This window comes from Gallinula chloropus, assembly GCF_964237585.1.
Source record: "Gallinula chloropus genome assembly, chromosome: 1".
NCBI classification, from domain to species: domain Eukaryota; kingdom Metazoa; phylum Chordata; class Aves; order Gruiformes; family Rallidae; genus Gallinula; species Gallinula chloropus.
The window spans coordinates 130,731,505-130,744,498 of record NC_140085.1 but is presented as its reverse complement, the minus strand read 5'-3'; the positions used below and the strand labels follow the sequence as shown (position 1 = coordinate 130,744,498).

The following is a 12,994-nucleotide window of genomic DNA, read 5'->3' as shown; positions in this document are numbered from 1 at the left end:
ACATGGATTGAGAAAAAGACAGTTTAATAGGACAGCAAAGGAAGAGAATAATAATAATAATGATAAAAGAATATACCACACAAGTAGTGCGCAATGCAACTGCTTACCACCTGTTGACCAGTGCTCAGCCATCCCTGAGCAGTGATGAGACACCCCCCTGCCCCCTGAGTTTTCCCTGAGTTTACATACTGAGCATCACATCATGTGATATTCTCTCTCTTACGAGGAGACTCTGAGAGAGCTGGATCTGTTTAGCCTTAAGAAGGGGAAACTGAGTGGAGATCTTATCAATGCTTATAAATATCGAAAGAAAGAGTGTCAAGAGATTGTGGCCAGACTCTTTTCAGTGGTGCCCAGTGTCAGAACAGGGGGCAACAGGCACAAACTGGAACACAGGAACTTCCATCTCAATATGAGGAAAAGCTTCCTCACTTTGAAGGTGATGGAGCACCAGAAGAGGCTGCCCAGAGAGGTTGCGGAATCTTCTCTGGAGATATTCAAGACCACCTGGATGCTGATCACCACCTGCTCTACATGATCCTGCTTTAGCAGGAGGGTTGGACTAGATGGTCCCCCTAGAGGTCCCTTCCAACCCCTGCCAGTCTGTGATTCTGTGACTATCCCTCTGGTCAGTTGAGGTCAGCTATCCTGGCTGTGCCCCCTCCCAGCTTCTTGGGCACCCCCAGCCTTCTGCTGGGAGAGCAGTATGAGAAGCTGAAAACTCCTTGCCTTAGTGTCAATATTGCCTGGCAACAACCAAAACGTGACTGTGTTATCAAGACCATTCTCATCCTAAATTCAAAACACAGCACTATACCAGCTACTAGGAAGAAAATTAACTCTTATCCCAGCTAAAAACAGTACAGTTGAGCTGAGCTGTGTTCAACTGATTAAAATATGAAGCTGAATTACAGCACATGTATTTCAGATTCTTTCCTCTGTCCCCCCAGTCCTTCTCCCCCGCTTCCTTCAGAAGAGGCTTCCATGGTGGTCCTGTAGCTTGAAATGTTCCTTCAGCCTCTTGATCAACATCATGTAGCAACGGCAATGCAGCTTTCAACTAGGAGCTGCACCCCTAGTTCTCTTCATTCTTTGTGTCAAAAGTCTGATTTGCTTTTCATTCCTGCTACCCTTTACCTGCCTGCTGATCTGGCCCAGAAGGATGGTGCTAACTTTTTACTAGTAAGGAAGAATTTCTTGAAGGAGATTGTATCAATCTTTTAATAAAGCATGAGAAGTTAGTGTTGCACTGCCTGTGACAGCAGTAGTTACATGAGTAGCCTCAGCTGGACAATTGAGTTTACCCTTTTATTAATCTATAAAATGAGTGGTTTACTACCTCACAAGGTTAAACAGGTTCTCAAATACTATATGGACAAAGGCATAAAACCCAGAAGGGCAAAGGAAGGGACAAAAATAACTGGAGACCATCTATATGTGATCTGCCCATTGCTATCAAGTTTAACAGTGCGTTATTGTAAACTATGTGAATGCTGTTATAGAATACAATTTCTGTAGTATAGCATGTATATATTTATATACACTTATTCTGGAAATAAGGAATTGGTAGCCACAGACAAATCAAAAAAGCACTGGTCACTTCTAAGGTTCTTTAAGCAAAATGTTTCATGCTGCTGAGAAACAAGTCCTTGTTGAAAGCTTTTATTAACATTGAACTAGACATTTATTGAATAGGGAAAACATCAGGTTATAATTATTCTGTCAGTAAATCTATCCCAGTATTCACAGAGCTGTGCTAATCTTAATCAAATTGGTAGGCAGTTGTGTTATGTGCAGAATAGCATGTTAAAGTTGCCATTAAAAACCTCAAAGTTCAGGTTGTTGTATTTTGTTGAAAACAGATATTATTAAGCTTCCAGCAAAGTGCTTATGTGCGTGTGTGTATATACAGATGTAAAAAAAGACTTGGAAAGAAAGCCTCACTTGTGGCCTTTTTAGCTAGACAACGCTTTCTTCTTTGCCTATAGTAGTAAAGAGGATTTAAAAGGAAAGACTTGATAGACATAGTATTAATCTGACATGTGCTATTCAAAACAGTTTCATTACCGAAGGAAATTAAGCAGGAATCTTATCTGTTTGACTAAATTTGATTAGCTTGTAGAGAAAGGGAGGGAGTATGTGTGTTTAATGCCTATGACTTCAGGTTTATTGGTGATTAATGCCAAGTATTTCTGGCACAAAGTGATAATTTGTTTCTTGGCAATCCTGTTCTATTTCTTACACATTCCCCCTTCTCCTGAGCTTACCAAATCTTTATAAGCATCTAATATTCATAAGTCTTCCCAGGGTTATTAACTATATACATTTTAATAAACACAGTTTTACTTCCTCAATTTTTTAAATGTGTCCCAGAGTGGTTTTGTTTTGCAAGTTCAAGGCTTAAATTTCAGGAAAGGAAAGAATCTGCTGCCTAATTATTCATAGAACATCCAAAATCAACTCACTTTAGAGAGCCTCAGGTAACTGTTCGTGGAGTACTCCATACCCCTTGATAACAAAATATTGCTAAAAGCCAGGAGATTTTAAGGCATACCAAACTGCTAGATGAAAACATGTTTTGGAGAATGTAATTTGGGCAGGGATAGACTATAGTGCTTCTGATTTGTGATGTCTCTGTCCTATAGGAGTTATTTAATTTATTCAGCCACACTACTCTTGCATTGTTTGCCTTCTGTGATCTGACAACACTGATCCTGACAGTCTTGACAGTCAAGGCTCTTGAGCCCAAGTCTTGAGTGTGCCTTTGCAAGCAACAAAGTTTGGTTTACTCTGCCATTGCCTTAAGAAATGGGTATTTTCTGATTTGTTTGTTTGACTATGGAGTATGCAGTGGAAACTTCTAAGACTGTGATTCAGCTTCCTTTATTCTTGTGAGCAAGGAAAAGTAATGACCTTGCCTCAAAGGAGTTTTAGCCCCTTCCTCAGTTGTAACCCTCACTTGCTCTCCAGTGCCACAGCCTGCGGCAACCTTTTCCCCATTTCGCATCTCAGTGGAGAAACCTGCCTGTTTAAAGGGGTTGCAGATAAAGCTGTGTCTGGTTTTCTGTCATAATAAAAAGGTAGGGTTTTTTAGTTCCACTCTCCCAAACTGTTTTGCTTACAGAGGCTCAGTTTTCCAGTACTGGCAAAGAGTATCTTAAGAGCTGATCCTTGGCTTTGGAGTCTGTTCTCATCTGCTTTGCCTTTGCTGCGTAAAGAAAAACTAGTCCTTCCTTGGCACCCAGACCTGATCCAATGGGCAGCTTGGACCAGCAGCATCACAGAAAATACAAATCCACAAGTTGTCACTCCGTGAGATTAGTAAAGGAGTTACAAACCCACAGAGACACTGTAGTAGTAGTAGTAGCAGTACTTCAGGAGTTTTGGCATGCTCTGCTTTGCCACAGGTGGTTGCTTGTCAGCAGTCTATTCCAATGGGAAAAACTGATTTTGTGAAAGGACTACAGTGTCTTGTGGCAGATTCTGAAAGGCAAACAGCTCTTGAAATTTTGGTGTCATACTTCAGCTTTCCTAGCTAGTGTAGACTCGTGTACCAGGCATCTCCCTAGGCCTGTAGTTTCCCTCAGGCCATTTGTCCAGCTAGAAATGCTTGCTCACCTTTACATAACTAAATCACAACAAGGGTTACAGAGTCCTCTGGCCAAGTGTCCTCCTAACAACGTGAAGGAACTAATCATGAGTTTGGGGAAAATTCAGGTATTTGTTTTTCTTTAGTCTGAAGGTGTTCTCTCCCTAAACATCTTTAATCATCATCATAAGGAAGAAGCAAAGGGAACAGATTTAGGATAGGATTTATCACTTGCAACTCCTGAGGATGTCTTATTCCAGAAATAGGCAAGCCAACAGTAACTTACAGATATCTGGAAACAGAGGTTAAATTGTTGGATTATAAGATTCAAAGAGTCTTGGTGAAATACATTTTCAGTTCTATCTTTGTTACAGTCTTTAATCTTTTTATATGCTTTTTCTTTGACATGTGAAGAATTTGATGGTTGTTCCACTGAAAACTTAAAAATTCAGAAGAGATTCTTGGAATAAATTAGACATTTACAAAATTTTTTCCCAAATTCAATAAGCAAGGACTCGAGTGTACAGAAAAGGAGTGGCTTCAGTTTCTATTAGGAACAGCCAAAAGCCAAAGATATGTAATGTGTTAGTTGTTACACTGTTGAGTAGGCAGCTAAACAAGCTCAACAAGGAATGGAACCTTAGAGTGAAAATTGGAAATTGTCCAAAAGGGTTCTGTGTTTCTTCAGTGTTTGTGCCTTTAGATTGAATGTTGCAGTGGTCTACTGCTCTTTTCATATAAACATCCATTCTCTGCATTCCAATTTACAGTCCTACATGTCTTATAAACCATCGTAAAGCCCATAGCCTCCCCTGGCCAGCGTAGCCATATTCCCTCTTGTTCCATTAAATATCCTTGTATGTTGTCTCAAGAAGAGTGGGAAAAGCCCTTCTTGGTGTAACACTCCCACCATTTAGTTTCCTTTCTGATGAGTTCCCTACACATAGTCATTGCTGACTTAACTTATTTAGTCACTAGCAGTTTAAGATACAAGGGGACATACCCCCTGCACCCCCGAATGTTGCTTGCACACACAGAGACCACCTATCAGGATTTTTACCCACCTGTGCCTTTGTTCCAAACCAGGAATTCTTTTATGATGATTTGATTGCTTCCTTACCTGTGTTTTTTAAGGAATAATATTCAGGGGCATTCTGTTTTCTCTCTAATTAAAATTTCATGGTTTGAATTCTGAAATATAAATTCCTTATAATTTTCTTATCCCAGTGACCAGACCCAGTATGCCTATCCCCCTTACAAACAGAATGGAAAATGAAATGTAATGCAGAAATAGAGCAGTCGTTAACCACTGGAGAGAAGGGAAGTTAGCTACCTTTCCTGGTTAAACCAGCACTACTTCACAGTCAAAAAGATTATTCTTGTATGTGAGATTTTTCCAAAGGTGAACAACCAGGTCCCTGGGTGTTCTTGAGAATTACATCAGGCAATCCAGGGGAAAAATGCAGGGCTTGGTATTTGAGGTGGTTGCTTTAATATCAACATTTGTTTTTCTGTCTTTTAAAGAAGCAGGCCGCGGGAAATATGGCAAATAAATTGAAACAGCTCAGCAAGAAGACAGTGTCAGTGGGTGAAAAACCTTGTACGTTCACTTTACAGAGCCCCTTATGGGAAGGCTGTGGATATGTGGTCTGTAGGCTGTATCCTGGGAGAGCTGAGTGATGGGCAGCCCTTGTTTCCTGGCGAGAGTGAGATTGACCAACTCTTCACCATTCAGAAGGTGCTAGGCCCGCTGCCAGCCGAGCAGATGAAGCTCTTCTACAGCAACCCACGCTTCCACGGCTTGCGGGTAAGAGAAAGCTTTCTTCTTTTCCTTTTTTTTTGATCTTATTCACGCAGAATTTACTCTATTATCACTATTGCTGTGAAGATTCTCTTAATTCACACTGTGCATTACCTAGTGTGTGTGTTTCTGTGTACGTAGAAGACATTTAGATTGTAAGCATTCATAATTCAAAGTAAAGTTCTGTTTATTTCAGCCTGGAGAAGAGTAGGCTGGGGGATGGGGGGCGGTGGAGCTCATTGCAGTCTTCCAGTACTTGAAGTGAGCTTATAAACAGGAGGGTACCCTTTTTTAAAGGGTAGGCAATGGCAGGACAAGGGGAAATGGATTAAAGCTAAAGAAGGGAAGGTTTAGATTGGATATTAGGGGGAAGCTTTTTACAGAGAGAGTGGTGAGGTGTTGGAACAGGCTGCCCAGAGAGGTGGTGAATGCCCCATCCCTCAAGGTGTTCAAGGCCAGGTTGGATGGGGCCCTGGGCAACCTTGTGTAGATCCAGGCCTGGAGGTTGGTGGCCCTGCCTGTGGCATGGGGTTGGAACTCTATGATCCTTGGGGTCCCTTCCAACCCATGCCATTCTATGATTTTATGATTATACCAGTATTGAGCTTTATAAATAAAATTGGCTTAGTGTTAAAGGTTGATTAATGTTTTTTGTCGTTTCTTTGACTCTTTTGACATGCAAGTTAGTAATTATACCCAGCTCAGCACTGCCCTGCAAGGTTTGCACTGTGAAGTTTGGTGACGTAGCTCTGTCAGTTCAGGGTGTGGAAGATTCCTGCCTGCTAATTCAGGCTACTCTTAGAAAAGTCTGAGCCACAGACGCTGCTATCATGGCAGAGGAGCTTTTTGCCTTTATATGTATAAAGGCATATATATATATATATTCATTCCAAGGGAGTTGATGGAAGCTACGTAGAGAGTAGAAAGCTCTTCCTACTCACAGTATTGTTCCCCTTTCAAGGGTGTGCCAATACTATGTAATGGCAGAGACTCACTAGCATGGAGAAGCTGCTCAACTTGGGACATGCAATGTGGCAAAATCCCAGAAGCTGTATAGATGTAGTAGTTCTGTTATCTTTAACAGTACCTGGTCAGTGACTGTACTCATGTTTCCTTGTAATTCGTGTTCAGCTGTCACTTTGTATTAATGGATGCTCCTTAGAAAGTTGAATATATGATCTTGAATAAGTGGTCTGAAATCATTAGAGTTAAATCCTATAAAGACAAATACAGAAGTTTTGGGAGACCTGAAATGTGCTAAAGGCTTGAGATCTGAGTTTTACTCTGTAAAAGAGAAAACTTAGAGAATGAGAAAGGGAAGGAGGGGAGGGACCTAGTTATTTTAAAGCATATTACAAGTTGCCATAAATTTGGTTTAGCTAATGATAAGGAAAGAAATAGTTGACTTAAGGTGTTAGGATAATTATTTTAGCTGCAAAGATAGCTAATTCCTAAGAGTTTTTACTGAAGTTTATAGATTCTTCGTCAGTGGAGTATCATAAATAAATAATTAGACAAACATTTCTTGCAAGGTGCTATCTGCATTTGATTCTGTTTTCAACAGTGGGCTGGATGGGATTTTCTGTTTAAAAAATGTTATAACCCATTATCAGGAAGGCAATGCTTTACAAGTTGTAAGCAAAATAAATGACTGGTTCTTCAACATTATTTTACAGCAGTTCTAATTGTGTCATGTAATCTTATTTGGATAAATGTTCTGTAATGTCTTAGGATGAGAATGAAGTAGGTGTGGTTTGTAGCTTTAGAATTCATTAAGTCTGTTCTCATCCTGGGTTAATAGTTTTTTACTTGGCTACAGACATGTTGCTGCCTTCTTAGCCCCATCTGTAAAGTCAGGATACTACTGATGACGAGAGTGACGTACACCTTCTAATAGAGAGTAGTTTTGAATACTGAAGTAAAGTCTTCAAGTGGTCACAAGTGGTGTTCCCCAGGGGTTGGTACTGGAGCCCATCCTTTTTAATATCTTTACTGATGATTTGGATGAGGGAATTGAGTCACCCTCAGTAAGTTTGCAGATGACACCAAGCTGGGGGAAAGTATCAAAGGCCCTCCAGAGGGACCTGGACAGGTTGGATAGATGGGCAGAGGCCAGTGGGATGGAGCTCAACATGAAGTGTTGGGTCCTGCACTTTGGTTGTAACAACCCCAAGTAATGACTTGGGGAAGGGTGGCTGGACAGCTGTACAGAGGAAAAGGATCTGGAAGTATTGGATGACACTCACCTGAACATGAGCCAGCAGTGTGCCCAGGTGGCCAAAAAGGACAAGAGCATCCTGGCCTGCATCAGGAATAGTGTAGCCAGCAGGACCAGGGAGGTGATCATCCCCATGTGCTCAGCTCTGGTGAGTCCACACCTTGAGTACTGTGTTCAGTTTTGGGCCCCTCACTACAAGAAGGACATCGAAGTCCTGGAGTGTGTCCAGAGAGGGGCAACAAAGCTGGTGAAAAGTCAGGAGCACAAGTGTTATGAGGAGCGGCTGAGGGAACTGGGACTGTTTAGCCTGGAGGAGGCTCAGGGGAGACCTTATTGCTCTCTACAACTACCTGAAAGGAGGTTGTGGTGAGCTGGGGGTCAGCCTCTTCTCACAGATAAGTAGTGATAGGACAAGAGGGAATGGCTGCAAGTTGCGGCAGGGGAGGTTCAGGTTACAAATTCAGAGAAATTTCTTCTCAGAAAGAGTGGTCAGGCATTGGAAGGGGTTGCCCAGGAAGGTGGTGGAGTCGCCATCCTTCAGGGTGTTCAAGGAAAGGTTGGATGACGTGGTTTACTAAGTAATATAGGTGGTAGGGGAACGGTTGGACTAGATAATCCTGGAGGTCTTTTCCAATCTTAATGATTCCATGAGTCTGGGAATAATGGCTTAAACATGAAAATACTACCAAAAATTACTGATTCAGAAGCTGATGCTAAAAAGCTAATTAATGGGAAAAAATATTTATGCTATAAGACAACCTTCAAAAAACACTTTTCCGAATGTAGCAGAGTGCTTAATAGTGGAAGATTTTCTGTTGCATAGCAGAGAGAAGGTATGCTGTGATCATGCAAACTACTATTTACAAGCTGGATCTGGCACTGGGTGTTCACGAGATAGAAACTAGCCCATGATGTGGAATTGTTTATCCGTATGTTTAGGTTTTGTGAATGTCTACATTACGTAACTGTGAGTACTACCATATTGCAGCACAGGATGAAATAAAACTGTAGTACGAACCCTGCAGTACCACATGCACATGTATACAGATGCATGTGTGCAAACTTCCTGTCTTGCCTTCCTGCTCATTTCCTCCATGGATATACAGATACACACACAGAGGTTTTCCTGAATAATTCCAATGAATAGATTTTTTTTTTCTTTCTGCTTTTCATAGCTTTAGCACATTTTCATGTTTCCCTGACCATTCCAGATGTGAAACCTTCTCTGCAATGGTCATTCTACATGAAGACATGGAATATTTTGGGATTTGGTTCATGTAGAAAATGGAGGAAGCACGGAAGCCTTGATTTTCACATAAGTCACTCTCTAAAATCAACACAGCAGACTTGGTCTTAAAAAACTTCTCAGTCATTAGTAAACCACTTCAAAAGAAAGCAAAGTAAAAAGAAAACACAGGGACTGTTGGGAAACAAACACATGCAAATTAATGTTCTTTTCATTCCCCTTCAAAGCTCACATAATGTAATCTATGAAAAAGTAATGCCAGTGCAAGCAGTGGGCAGCAGTTCATAGCGGTCTAACACTTCTGCACATACAGTGCGCGCGTAGTACATCGTGTTTCCGAATAAGATATATTTTCAGAAATGGCTGTTTGTGCTGCATTGCTCTTCAAAACCTAGGTTGGAAGCTCGTATTTAATCTGAGGGAGGAAGGTGTAAATATATGCACCTGACTCTGGTAATCACTAGATAGAAGTGAGAGCTGGAAAACGCAAAAAATGAAAGTAAAGGACTTGAATTCTTTTAAGACTTCCTGATGAATGACATGTCAGACCACGCATGTAGTTCTCATGTAGCAAACTTCCACATGAAATGTTTATCTTCATGTTTTTCGATTTTTTTTGTTGTTGCTGCTATTTGTCTTAATCACTAACTTGAAATTTTTATGTTCTCTTGTATTTTTAGTGATTTCAAACTATAAGTCACTATTTTATGGGGGTATATTTTATGTATGATTTGAGCCCATTTTGGACATAGAGCCATGTCTTTTATGGACTGGGAGACAAGCACACTTCCTATTGTCCCGTATTCTTGCTTCAAAGTGTTATCTGAAGAGGGAGAGTTTTAGCAAATATGTAGGATGTGGGTGCAGGATGCAGCCAGGCTGCAACTGAAACGCTTGTGTAGTGGTAATCAAATTCCACAACTCCGGGAACTGCAAACAACGTGGCTGGATCTCTGTTGCATTGTCTCAGATAAACTGTGGTTAATGCCGACAGGCTGGTTGTTGGTTTGGTTTGGTTTCAGTTTTTTCCAGAGACTTCTCCAGCATTCAAATGTGTCCTGTTCTCTAAAATCAGCATAGGCTGGATCCATAAGGATTTTTATGCCTCTGCTCAAAATCCAGCCTTACTTTCTCTAATTCGGAAAACACTGACATGTGTGTTTAGCCATTAAATTTGGAGTTACCTCACTGCAATCAGTTTGCCTCTTTGTTTGCTGTCAGTTTGTGTGCCACAGTCTGGAAATAGATCTCTGTTGTCTGTTTCTTTTCAACTCCCTTGTACTTGACGTTACATTATAGCAATGAAATATTGAGGAAACGTTCTTTTATTTGATAAAAGAAGAGATTCAGTCTGCATTTTATTTGACCCTTGTCTTGTTCACAAAGCAAGCAAAAATACCCAATTCTCTATTTTTTTTTTCTTTCTTCAAATCCTCCCTGCCTGTCCTGTTCCTTCCAGGCAGGGTATTTTCAGATACCACCTTGATCGGGTTTTGTCCAGACTCTAGTTGACAAAAGATGCCCTCGGGCAGTGTGCACTGGTTCTCAGGGTGTTGCCAGTTCTTACTGCAGCATGACCACAGAAGTAATCCTGAACATTAAACCTTTGGGCTTTTCACCAAAAATATTTTGGAATCATCTGGTTTTGGTGGTTTTTTTGTTTTAATTAGGAGCGTACTTGCTCTCTCAAATTCTCTCAAAGCTATTTTAAACCCTTTTTAAAAAATATATATATCATACGTTATTTCTGAATCTATTTTAAACCTCCCACGTTTTGTCAGTCATAATGCCACTAACACATTTATAAATCTAAGTTGATTATTTCTCATTTGAGAGATGTTCCTTGACTGCCTGAGTGATCAAGAATACTTTCTTTGGTTGACTAGATTCGTATCCTACATCAAGAGTTATTTGTTTCATTATATGTTTCAGAATGTTTCATAAACCAGTAACTTTTTCAGTGCATACCATTCCCATTAATTACATGCCTTTATTCACTGTGTGGTTTCTATTTTTTGAAACACTGTATTCATGTATGTCTTGTTTACATTCTCAGTATATTTATGCTGTATTATTTTTACAGTTTCCAGCAGTCAATCATCCACAATCTTTAGAGAGAAGATACTTGGGAATTTTAAGTGGTGTATTACTTGATCTTATGAAGGTAGGAAAATCAATTTTATTCTATGCCTGTAATTTATACAAAAATATGTGAAGTGAGTTTTTATCTTTGTTTCCTAATATAATACATCTTAAAAGTACTTGTGAGCTTCCTTTTGAGATATTTTGATATCACCATTCTTTATAGCAAAGCTTGATATTTCCTAGGAAATCAGAAAAATATCCCTTGCAAATGCCTGGAGAGTCTGTTCAAATTTGACTGATTGATAATAATTTGATAATTGAAAAATTATTTGATTTAATAATAATTTGGTAAGCCACTCTTTATCAGGGAGTGTAGTGATAGGACAAGGGGTGATTGCTTTAAAATAAAAGAGGGCATATTTAGATTAGATATCAGGAAGAACCTTTTCCCTGTGAGGGTGGTGAGGCCCTGGCATAGGCTGCACAGAGAAGCGGTGGCTGCCCCCTCCCTGGCAGTGTCCAAGGCAGGGGGATTGGAACTAAATTGGTTTGAGCTCCCTTCCAACCCAAACCAGTCTGTGATAACTACATAGTCCAGACAAAAGAATCACCATCGTTTGTAGCAATATGGGTTCACAGGTTACCTTAATAATGCTGGGGCATGAGCTCTCAACCCATACTAAATTTAGATAGGTTAACCTGACGTTCTGTGGATTTGAGTTGTTTATTTGTTGTTGGATAAGCATGACAAAGTTGACACATGGTATTTTTTTCTCCCCTGAGCCCTTAATCTGCTTGCTATCCTTCAGCTCTACACAGCATATATGTTAACTTCCTCTTCAGCCCTGTTTTGGAATATGTCATCTAGTTACCTGTGGCCAAACTAGGATATGGTCCTGAAATAGTTTCTTACAGATCAGGAGAAGGTGGCTCCCCTCAAAACCACCAAACTGTAAAGTTTTGTGCTAGGCATTTGTGCCATATTCCTGGGTACATAACACCTTTGCATCCTTATTATAGTACTATAAAAACATCACTGTGGTAACCTTCACATTATTTCATCCACAGTTAGTGGGAAAAAAAAAAGTCATAGGGTCAAACCCCAGATTTAGAATTGTAGGGGTACCACCAAAGTATTAAACGCAATCTAGGACAAATATGAAGCTCTAAATGAAATCTGTGGTCCCAAGCCCATCTGTGCCAGTTGTTATAGAACCAGAGGTTGTCTGCTTTGGGGTATACCTGGGTGTTTACTGGCTTTTAGCAGTATTGATGTAGCCAGCAAAAATCCACCAAATTTGTTCAACTCTTTAACACAACCAGTTCAAATCTCTTTATCTCCCTGCCTTATGAAGAGACTCAGCATAGCTTTTATCATGGTTTCATGGAGTACACATGACCTTGGTGAATACCGTTGTTTGTTTTGGTACATTCTCCTCTATTTCCTAATTAACAGAAACTATTTTTTCTGGCATCATAGTTCAGTTGTAGCTCAACTTGTAATAGCATATACTGAAGAACAGCAATTTAAAGATAATTTTTCTGATTGTGGGGCAGGGTTTGTTTTAATTTTATCCTAATTTTTGTGTGATGTCTCAATGTCTTTTGGGTTCTTTTGGTGTGATTTAAAAGTTACAAATTTGTGAAATGAAGAATATGAATTATCAGGAATAATATGTCACCGAATAATTCCATTCCACTCTAAGTAGTTCATTTCAACATTTCTGTCTATATTTCTCCCTACAAGGTGAGAAAGGTCAGGAATTATGTAGAGTGGGTATATTGTTTGACCTACATTGCTTAATGTAGTCGGAATGTTGTTAAAGAATGAGCAGAAGACTACAAGAAGAGAACAGAAGAGACTTGTGGTTAAGTCACATGCTACAAATGCCACAAATATTTTGCTGTGTGCCTGTCTTTGCTCCAGACACTGGACAGTCTGGCACATACCCATACTTGGTGTGTTCCTCATTATCTGCATTCCCAGGGACCTCAGGTCTGATTACTAGATTACTGAATAACCCACCCTTCACATTCAACTTCTGCCAGCTGAAG

General features: G+C 40.1%; 1 protein-coding gene across 1 annotated transcript in view; it reads left to right on the top strand.

The window, feature by feature from the left end:
- Positions 1-12,994, top strand: part of CDKL5 (cyclin dependent kinase like 5) — a gene marked incomplete at its 5' end in the record, with an annotated part of 83,215 nt that overhangs the window by 42,667 nt on the left and 27,554 nt on the right. The window contains 2 exons of the mRNA XM_084275185.1: positions 5,207-5,396; positions 10,938-11,018. Of these exons, the coding sequence (XP_084131311.1) occupies positions 5,207-5,396; positions 10,938-11,018 (271 nt within the window). The remainder of the gene's footprint in view (positions 1-5,206; positions 5,397-10,937; positions 11,019-12,994) is intronic.